The 11,034-nt window shown below is 38.0% G+C and overlaps 2 protein-coding genes and 1 pseudogene across 4 annotated transcripts; all 3 read left to right on the forward strand.

The window, feature by feature from the left end:
* Positions 1 to 1,407: 1,407 nt before the first annotated feature.
* uts2d (urotensin 2 domain containing) lies at positions 1,408 to 3,926 on the forward strand (the record flags this gene model as incomplete). The annotated part of the gene is made up of 5 exons (XM_079424780.1): positions 1,408 to 1,504; positions 1,620 to 1,724; positions 1,847 to 1,884; positions 3,727 to 3,820; positions 3,901 to 3,926. The coding sequence occupies 5 exons, from the start codon at positions 1,408 to 1,410 to the stop codon at positions 3,924 to 3,926; spliced, it is 360 nt and encodes a 119-aa protein (XP_079280906.1).
* A 1,453-nt stretch (positions 3,927 to 5,379) lies between these two features.
* On the forward strand, positions 5,380 to 7,327 carry LOC306874634 (annotated as a pseudogene). The gene has a single exon. The product of its transcript is annotated as an uncharacterized misc_RNA (transcript).
* Positions 7,328 to 8,805: 1,478 nt separating this feature from the next.
* Positions 8,806 to 10,606, forward strand: LOC306874537 (regulator of G-protein signaling 21-like). 2 transcript variants are annotated; one of them, XM_079424663.1, is made up of 5 exons: positions 8,806 to 8,981; positions 9,067 to 9,153; positions 9,495 to 9,541; positions 9,625 to 9,791; positions 10,135 to 10,606. In XM_079424663.1, exons 1-5 carry the CDS (start codon positions 8,905 to 8,907, stop codon positions 10,312 to 10,314), a joined length of 558 nt encoding a protein of 185 aa, XP_079280789.1. In that variant the 5' UTR covers positions 8,806 to 8,904; the 3' UTR covers positions 10,315 to 10,606. The 2 variants fall into 2 exon arrangements, with proteins under 2 accessions (XP_079280789.1, XP_079280790.1); XM_079424664.1 differs by lacking the exon at positions 9,067 to 9,153 and having other exon boundaries at positions 8,827 to 8,981; positions 10,135 to 10,605.
* The last annotated feature ends 428 nt before the right edge of the window (positions 10,607 to 11,034 follow it).

Raw genomic sequence — 11,034 nt, forward strand, 5'->3', positions numbered from 1 at the left:
ACTCCTTTGTTGGCTTGGCCGTGTGTTTTGGGTCATTGTCATGCTGGAATACCCATCCATGACCCATTTTCAATGCCCTGACGGTACATGGCCTCGTCCATCGTCCCTTTGATGAGGTGCAGTTGTCCCGTCCTCTTAGCAGAAAAACACCCCCAAAGCATAATGTTTCTACCTCCAGGATTTCAGTCCTACATGGCGTAGTGTGTTACCAGATCGTCCCGTGTAGTTCTGGGCTGATTCCTCACCATTCTCATGATCATTGAAACTCCACGAGGTGAGATCTTGCATGGAGCCCCAGTCCGAGGGAGATTGACAGTTATTTTGGGTTTCTTCCATTTGTGAATAAACGCACCACCTGTTGTCACCTTCTCAGCAAGCTGCTTGGCGATGGTCTTGTAGCCCATTCCAGCCTTGTGTAGGTCTACAATCTTGTCCCTGACATCCTTGGACAGCTCTTTGGTCTTGGCCATGGTGGAGAGTTTGGAATCTGATTGACTGATTGCTTCTGTGGACAGGTGTCTTTTATACAGGTAACAAACTGAGATTAGGAGCGCTCCCTTTAAGAGAGAGCTATTAATCCCAGCTCATTACCTGTATAAAAGACACCTGGGAGCCAGAAATCTTGCTGATTGATAGGGGATTAAATACTAAGTTAACTCCTTAACATGCAAATCAATTTATAACTTTTTTTTAATGTGTTTTTCTGTTTCGTTTTTTGTTGTTTTTTTGTTATTGAATCTCTCACTGTTCAAAAAAACCTACCATTAAAATTATAGACTGATCATTCCTTTGTGCAAACGTACAAAATCAGCAGGGGATCAAATACTTTTTTCCCCACTGTATTAGTAGAGTAACTCAGTAGGCCTATACTAAATTCATAATAATATGAAATATGACTCAGCATTATTTTAAATATTAATATAGATTTTATATATTAAACTCTTTAAAAAAGCAGTTTTTAAGCCTTTATCCAACTAGCGTTTCTATAAGCTGTAAAAGCCACCAGGATAAGTTTATATCATACAAATGACATCTATCATCATACTGTTTCTTGTTATTCTAGGCACTGACTCACATATACTTTTAGTTAAATTAAAAGAAGAATGCCAGGAACATTTTACCATCCCCAGATGAATGATACCCAGTACTGCCAGTGATTTACTCTTGTCCTAATACACACCACCGCTGATTGATTGCCCGTCGCTGGCCCTGAGACCACATCAGAACATCAGTCCCAGCTGTCACAGACCCTATACAGAACGTACCCCGTCACACTTTTGATTTACAGCGATGACACATCCTCACGTCTTCACACCTGATTAAAAGTATCCCATCTGATGAGCCACCAGCAGAAGCACCTTTGGTCAGGCAGGAGCAAACACGCACCAGGATCATTCTCTCAGTGCCATGGACAGACTATCATCAGGAAGTCTTCTTCCACGACTTGCTTTTTTACTTCTGATTGGTGCTCTCAACGTTCATACAAGAAGCTTTGCAAGTCCAGGCGAGTACAAGCCGCTAATTTGATCTAAATTACTGCTTTTTCATCATAGATTTCATTTAAATCAGTCACATTGTATCTTAATTGTGTACTGAATTGCATATTTCCATTTTTACAGTCAACCAGGTTTTCCATTCAAAGGATGATTCAGATGTGCAGAACCAGATTTTGGCATTTCTGCTACGGAAAAATATCATGCCTGTGCAAGAAAAGGATGTAATAGGTAAATAAATGAATTTTATTTATGTGTTGGACAGATTGTTTTACTCCTTGCAAATGTATAATGAATAAGCATCTTATAATCCACAAACCTGCACTTAGTTACATGTTCTTCCTGAATCGCAGGACTCGAGCTGGCCAGAAAAATCACAGAGCTGCAGGAGGTATGTTTAATTTTTGTCATGAGAATTTAATGGGAAAAATGTTTATTGTCATTAAATATAAATATATATATATTAGATTAGATTAGATTAGATTCAACTTTATTGTCATTTATGCAGAGTACAAGTACAGAGCTAATGAAATGCAGTTAGCATCTAACCAGAAGTGCAAGAATATAGTGTTTTATATACATATAAGTGCAGAGTAAGTGAAGATATGATTTACAGAATATACAGTGGAATTGCTATATACAGTATTGAGCAGAGTATATACAGAATATAAAATAGGAATGCAATGTAGGGATTGTATGTACATTATGAACAGAGCAGTGTAGATTATATAGATTACAGATTATATATACACATTATGAACAGCAGGAACGTGAGAACAGTGGTAATAAATAAATACAGCTGGATGAGTGTGCAAAGTATTGATAGAACAATGTATTCTATGCAAAATAGCAGTAGTGCAATATTTTATAGAAATAGTTTACTGTGCTTGTACAGTAACAACTTTAAACAGTTTATAGTGTAATGACTTGAACGATGTGCAGTCTGTGCAAAATATGAGTAGTGCAAATGCATGTGTTTAAAGTACTGTGACCAGTGCAGTAATAAGCAGGTGCAGGTTAGATTGGTGGTGTGGCGTTCAGAAGTGTCACAGCCTCGGGGAAGAAGCTCTTCCTGAGCCTACTGGTGCGAGAGCGTAGGCACCTGTAACGCCTGCCGGATGGAAGGAGGGTGAAAAGTCCATGGTTAGGGTGAGAGGCATCCTTGATGATGTTTCTTGCCCTGCCCAGACAGCGCTTATAATAAATGTTCTCAATGGAAGTTAACTGGGTGCCGGTGATCCGTTGAGCAGTTTTCACCACCCGCTGGAGTGCTTTGCGGTCAGATGCGGAGCAATTGCTGTACCATACTGAGATGCAGTTCGTGAGTATGCTCTCAATGGTACAGCGGTAGAATTCCACAAGGATCCTGGGATTCAGGTGAACTTTCTTAAGGCTCCTTAAGAAGTAAAGGCGCTGCTGTGCCTTTTTGACCAGAGTAGAGGTGTTATGGGACCAGGTGAGGTCATCAGAGATGTGGATGCCAAGGAACTTGAAACTCGACACACGCTCCACTTCAGCTCCGTTGATGTAGATGGGTGTGTGTGCATGACTCCTAGTCCGCCTGAAGTCCACAATGATCTCCTTTGTCTTCTGGGTGTTTAGCTGTAGATTATTGGTGGCACACCATACAGCCAGGTGCTGCACCTCATCCCTGTAGGCTGATTCATCGTCATCCTTGATCAGACCTACCACCGTGGTGTCATCTGCAAATTTGATTATGGTGTTGGAGCCATAAACAGGAACACAGTCATGGGTGAAGAGGGAGTACAGGAGAGGGCTCAGTACGCAGCCCTGTGGCACGCCGGTGTTCAGGGTGATGATGGAGGAGGAGAGGTTATCTAACTTGACGGACTGAGGTCTGTTAGTCAGAAAATCTAGAATCCAATTACAGATGGGTGTGCTGATTCCAAGCTGGCTGAGCTTGGAGATCAGCTTGGAGGGGATTACTGTATTAAATGCAGAACTGAAGTCCATGAACAGCATTCTCACATGTGTGTTTTGACTGTCCAGGTGGGTGAGGGCAGAGTGAAGCGCTGTTGAGATGGCGTCCTCTGTTGACCTATTGTGGCGATAGGCAAATTGGAATGGGTCCAGTGTAGCAGGGAGACAGGATTTTAGGTGGGATGCAACCAGTTTCTCAAAACACTTGGCAATGATGGGGGTGAGTGCAACTATATTAATAAAAATAAACCAACTATTATTATGAAAGCTAATTGTCTGCTTGCTGTTTCAGCTTGCGGCCCTTCGAGAGGAGCTAAATGTAGAAAGAAAATTGGTGTCAAACGCAATAGAAAAAGAGAGATCAATGACCAGCAAAAGAGATGATGGTGAGTGTTACTTTTTTATGAACAGATATGTTTGTCAATTTGATAAATGCAGATGTAATTTTTTTCCATTTTCTTTTTAGCCTGTTTCTGGAAATACTGTGTTTGAGGATCTTAAAGTGAAGGACCAGGAGCAAGAAAATCTGCAAAATCATCTAATGCCTTAAGATGTGTCAAGCAAGCAGAACTTTTTCAGATATCGAATTATATGTATTCATAATGTATCATGATATTTATAATGTACTCATGACTTTACTCTTATAACAAAAATGTATTTTATGTAAATATCATATCAATAAAACATCAAGTGAAATGTATTGATTTTACTGTATCATTTCATGTGCAAAATATTCCCTATTTTTTAAGGATCTTGAGTTCATAATTAAACATGAATGCATAATTTTCCTATAATAACTTCAAAATAATTTGATATAGGCTAAAACTTGTCATCAAGACTTTGTTCAACATTATAAATGTCACACATACCAAAAAATATATATATTAACCAAAGACCTGATGGTAGCCATTGGCTTCCCGACTGATTGGTTACCAATATTCTTCAAAATTCTTCAGAAGAAATAAACACATATAGGTTCGGAACAACTTGAGGATCAAAATCGATGACAGAATTTTCATTTTTGGGTGAAGTGTCCCTAAGGACTCATATGAACATATGAAGGGAGAGGATTATGGACACAAAATAATGCAAAAAAAAAAAAAAAAGAGAGACAATTCAGGTAACTTTTAGTGAAAGAAATTGCACATTGTCCAACAAAAATAAGGAACAAGTATTGTTATTTTATTTCAATGCTGCCTTTTTCAGAGAGAGAGAGAAATATTGCAAGTTGGAAGACAATGACTTCTGCAAGTACACACAATAAAGACCAAAGAAAAAAAAACTCATCACAATGGATGCAGGCTTCCATGTGGGCATAACTCAAGAGTATGATAAGTGTCGAAAGGGAAGAGCTATTTCCAAAGTGTGGTTATTAAAAGCAGAATGCATCCATTTTAGCCAGACACTTTCCGGATCCTTGAGAGGTAAGTTTAACATTGCTACTTCATTCATTTGTTTTAGTTGCTTAAAGGAATAGTTTACCCAGAAATGATAATTCTGTCTAAATTCGGAAGTTCCCAGAAATGTACTAACTCTTATGCCAATCCAAGCCTCCATCACATTCTCTCTTCTGTGGAACATAAAGTCATATATTTTGGAAACTGTCCATTTCTGTCCATATAATTAAAGTCTATTGGGTCCAGTGTTGTTTTGGAGCCAGTGGACAAAAATGGACATAATTTGGTCCACTGAGTCCAGTGTTGTTTTGGACTCAGTGGACAAAAAAACCAAAGAAGGAAGAAGGTCATACAAGTTAGAACAACATGAGAGGGAGTAACCATTTTTGGGGAAACTATCCCTTTGAAACAGTCATTTTTTTAATCATATATATATTTTTATTGTACATGGGGCAATTTATTTTCCTAAAATAAAAAATGTATCAATTATATAATGAAGAAGACTCTTATAATGCCATATGCCTATATTTGTTTCCCAGTTTGAGAATATGTGGTTCACATTTGTTCTACTTCAACTTCTGCCTCAATTCGCCCTCAGTGCTCATTGTCCCAATCGGTGCATTTGTGACATTAGGGGTTCTGCAAAATGCACTGGGGACATCACCGACATTCCTCCACTCGACCCAACAACCTTCCTAGTCTTGCTAAATGACACAAAAATAAAGATCCTCAAAGACCGAAGTTTCCAGCCGTTCTCTCTTCTGCTACGACTAATGATCACACACAGCACTCTTGACACCATCCTACCAGAAGCCTTCCACGATGCTCCACAGCTTCGGTCCATCAAACTCTCATCAAACGCACTCTCTGTCTTCCCACCCAAGGTGTTTAGTGAGCAGAGCAACTTGGAGCAACTGCAGCTAGATTGAAACCAAATAGCTTCCGTTAGTTCAGAACTCTTTGAGGGGATGGTCAACCTAACTGAACTAAATTTGAGCAAGAACTGCATCTCCCAGCTGGACGCTGACATCTTCCAGGGTTTGACCAAGCTGAATTACTTAAACTTAGCTAATAATCAACTGAGGAACCTCCCGAAGACCCTCTTCCACAACACCTTTGGCAACTCAAACCTTTGGTGCTCTCATCCAACCAGTTGGAGACTCTTGAAAGTGGTTCCTTTGACCATTTAAGCAACCTGTTGGTACTAATGCTACAGAAGAACCAGATCCGACAGATTCCTTCACATCTTTTCTGGCCCTTGCCATACCTGCTTACCCTCTCAATGTCTGTCAACCAACTCCGGTATATTCCAGCCGAGACCTTCTACTACTTGCCCAACCTGACCAAGCTCACCCTCTACAAGAACCCCTTGATATCCCTTCCTTACCAGCTGATGGGACACATGCCGAGACTCCAAGAGCTGTACCTTTACGAAACCAATCTATCCACTGTCCCATGGAACCTTTTTGCAAACATGACCAACCTACGGACTCTCAATTTACACTTCAACAACAAGTTGACCTCCCTCCCAAAGAACCTCTTCTGTTGTCTGCCCAACCTGAAGAAACTATCCCTGAAGAACAACAACCTTCGGGAACTGGATCGGGAGCTCTTCTCAAACTTGATCAGCCTTCAAATTCTGATGCTTAATGAGAACAAGCTTGAGTCTCTCCCATCGGCAATCTTTCACAACACCTCAAAACTAGAAATACTAAACCTGAACCACAACCATCTGAGGTATCTACCCGGAGATGTTTTTGTACATGCAAGGGCGTTAAAATATCTCTCTTTTAGCGGCAACAAATGGAATTGCGATTGTAGCAGTATGAGTATTGCAGAATGGATTCGTGAAAACCCAAAACGAATCAGTGACTTGGACAAAGGCGTAACATGCTATGAACCGTACTGCTTAGAAAACCATCCGCTGCAAACGCTGACTTATGAGGAACCCCATTGTAGTGTTTTCCAGACCACATTTATGGCTTCAAGTGCCATTACCACTGGGGCTCCAGCGACACCAACCCTGCAAACATCTACAGCTACAAGCACAACAGCAAGAAATACTGTGAATGCAGCTACACTGCGACTACTAGTAATTCTCCAACAACTGCCTCTCTACTTTCTCCTACACCTGATCATATTCATGTGAAACAAGGAATTGGTAACAGCAATGATCCAGCGTTCTATGATACAATTGTGCTGGATAATGGACTGGAAATTGTGCACAACAATCATTACAATGGCTGGGTGTACCTATGGACTGTCCCACCAACGGGTCCCTACAATGGATTCATGATGGCTTTGTACATTGTTCTCTTGGTCAGTGGTGTAGTCCTGATTGTGGCCAGCTTGTACGCTTTGTATCGGCTACATAAGGTGATTTTGGTGTTAGGAAAAGTCACTATGGGAGAAAATCAGAGAATAATGTCTAGAAGAGTGCGAAGCTTCAAAGTCAAACTTAAAAACCTCTTCGGTTATTCTCTTCATTACAAATGATGTTCAGCACAACTTATGTGACAAGCTTCAAAATCTATATAATTGTTTTTAAGCATTCATTTATACAGCCTTTTACAATGAATCTTTTGTTTCTTTTCTCAATACACAAGTTTTCATTTCTACAATTTCCACATTCCAGTGCTTTACATTCACAAAACTGATACGGACACACCCTTGATGGCTATTTGCAAACTGTAAAACCAAATAAAATGTTTCTGTTCTTTGAGAGTGGTTTGTTGGCCATGTATGCCACCTGCTGGTTAGACAATCTAGAGCAGAAGTTATAGGGCAGAATATTCATATGCTATTACATATTTACAATACACCACCATACTTATTTTCTAAAGCAAATTATTATTTTATTTTAGTTATAATTATTATTTCTTTATTTAAATAACTTATTTACTAAACTATATGGGCTACTATTACTTTTTAACTATACAATATATATTTAAAATTATTCTTATAGTAGGATACTCAAACTGCAGATCAATAGTAAATATGCACAATGTCAATCTTACATATATATATATATATATATATATATATATATAGGCCTATTTTTATTTTAGATTAGTATTAGGCTATAGATATTATAATTATTAGGCTATTATTTTAGGGAAAGCATGACGTAATTTGGGATGTTCAAATACGTATAATAACTATTGTTGCGATTCTTTTTAGTGTCACTAGAGGCACAGAAATCACACGTTTCACTTTTGAGCATGAGACCGAACCACCCAATGAAGAGATGTGGCTAAACTCACGTTTGTACATGACTATTTCAGCATAGTTTAGCTTACACAGCAAACATGTACCAAGCACTGTTATCAAATCCTTACCACTCCCACATGACTAACAATACGCCTCAATGAACAAGCCCAACGCTTATGTTTGGTGTGACTCCGAAACTCAAAGAAAGTGTTCACTGATAGGGTGTATGCTTGACTGTGGGCGCGGTCCATCCGCCAATGAAGCTGTCAACCCTGAAGATCTCTATTACAACATTAACAGGATGTTTCACATCTTTGAAAATGTTCTCAAAATGCTTCACGTGTTTGAAATATCAGAAAGACGACTTTCGTACATTTACTACTGGAAAATTGAAACTGGTGTCAAATTTAAATAAAAAATACGCGGTATTTCACATTAGTCTAAAGAAACCCGACTCGAGTTCGAGTCCTGGCTCGTAGACCATCTGGATCCTGTTCAACTTACTCAAAAAAATAAAAATAAATAATAAAACATTTTCAAAAACAGAGAAATGTACGTTATCTGTCTCACACACCTCACTCAAGGCCTCAATGTTATTAGCCTGTACATAGTCTTCAATTGTCATGCTGTCACCACAACAACAAAACTATGGTAATATTATACGCATCATATTCAAGAATAAACTTGAAAACTTGAGTCATGGAGATTATCCAGAGATTTGTGTGAACATGTTCAGGTATGATAACATCCCACTCTATCTACCTGGCGACCAGACCGTTTATACAGCCATTAGATGGGAAAAGTCTGTCACAAACATGAAGCATAGCGGATCATTCTGAATAAATATTTCCCACCACCCCACGATGCCTAAAATGCTTTTCTCAAAGATTCGGATTTACGAGTTCAAGGACCTCATTCGGGACAAGAAACAACCTAAAACGTAAATGAATTTTATTCGTCTCTCCTCATACGAACTTCTTGAATTGACTGAAAGATGGACTGAAGTGTTTATTTTAATTTCATAGACTGGACATTCTGTTGAGCAGGAAAAAACAGAAAAACAATATCCGATGTGTTTTGATTAAGAAAAATAATGAAGACTTTCATTATCAGTAAGTTTTTAAATTGTTATACAATAAATCATCATTTTATGGGTACTTGATGCAAAAGCAGTCATTTTAAGGCCAGACTTTGGCCAGATAAATTGCTTTTGCCTTAATTCATTCCTTCAGAGTGACAAAAGGCAAAGTTGAAATATAAATGTCCATGTAGTCTTCAAAAAATAATTCGAAAAAGATGAGTAATATATATATATATATATATATATATATATATATTACCCATCTTTTTCAAATATATGTATAAGTATTTTATATGACTATGGATGGTGGGAATATTGTATTTTAGGTGCTTTTTTTCAGATTTTCTCGTTTTTTTTTTTTTTTTTCTTAAGACTGCAAGACCATGGGCCAAAGCTATATGATCTGCTAGAAAACAGAGGTTAGTTCAACCACCAGTCACCTTTAATATATATAATTTATGTTTAATTTTAGTATGTAAAAAATTTATTCTTTTGCAAACAGACTACCTGGACGCCTTTCGTTCATTTCTCCAGTCTGAGTTTAGTGAGGAGAACATTGAATTTTGGCTTGCCTGCAGGGAATATAAGCAGATGACTTCATTTGGCAAACTCTCTAACAAAGCAGCAGATATCTACAAAGAGTTTCTCCATCCCATGGCTCAAAAAGAGGTCAGTATGTGCATTCAGTAAAGCATTAAATAGGGTTAGGATTTTCTAAACAGTTACAGTAAATTGCGACACACAGAAATGCCATTGCATCATATTGTTTATTAATAGGAGGAAGGGGTGTAAAGTATTTGGGCTGGTAACTAAATAGTTTCTCCAAAAATAAATTTAGCAAATGAACTTAGATGACATTTTAAAAAGCATTAATAATGGCTCAAAAGAAAAACAAACCAGAATTTTTGCATTTGCCATTTGCTTAACAAAGTAAACACCATTGAAATGAAAATGTTAGTATAGAAATATACTTCAATTATCTTTCATGGATGTAAATGTTACAATTTCGAAGGTCAACATTGACCATCACACTCATGAGAAGATCAAGAAATCTTTGGTGAAGCCTGACTGCATGTGTTTTGATGAAGCCGAGATGCATATATACAGACTGATGGAGGAAGACTCCTGCCCAAGGTTCCTCAAATCTGAGGCCTACCAGAACCTGAGGAACGCAGCCAGGAACCCAATGTAGACCAGCCAATAACAAATAATTCACTGGAAAAATGTTTCTTAATGAGCCGGCTCACAGAAAGAGGACATATGCACGTGGTATAGAGGAAATGACAGAGGAGAACAGAAAGTATGTGGTGTGTAGAAGCTCAGCTTCATTGGTTTGACTGATAAGAAGAATGAGAAAAATAAAAGTGTCATTGTTACAGGAAATGATCAAGAATTAAGGTACATTAAATGGTTTCCACTGTTATTTGAGACATGGACTGCACTTTTCTGTGAAATGGGTGACTTTTCTATAAATGTTGGTCTTGAAATTTGATTTCTGTTAGATTTTATCGCACACGTGTTTAAGTGTTGAGAAATTGGGTAACACTTTACTTGAAGGGGTGTGCATAAGACACATGTCATGAATATTGAAGGTTTTTTTATGCATGTTTACTGTCATTAAGTGTCAGTTGCTCAGTTATGTAATTTTTAATGCAAAGATGACATTATTTGACCTAATCATAACAAAGACATCTCAAACAATGTCATCTTTGCATTAAAAATGACATAACTGAGCGAATGACACTTAATGACAGTAAACATGCATAAAAAAACTTTCATATGCACACCCCTTCAAGTAAAGTGTAACCAGAAATTGTATTGTGGGACCTCAAGATAAACTGTTAGCTGACATCAAACAGCATTTTGCAAATGTTTTAAATAATTATTATAATCTTATATTTTATAAGAGACT

The sequence above is a fragment of the Barbus barbus genome (genome assembly GCF_936440315.1).
Source record: "Barbus barbus genome assembly, chromosome: 9".
Taxonomy (NCBI): Eukaryota; Metazoa; Chordata; class Actinopteri; order Cypriniformes; family Cyprinidae; genus Barbus; species Barbus barbus.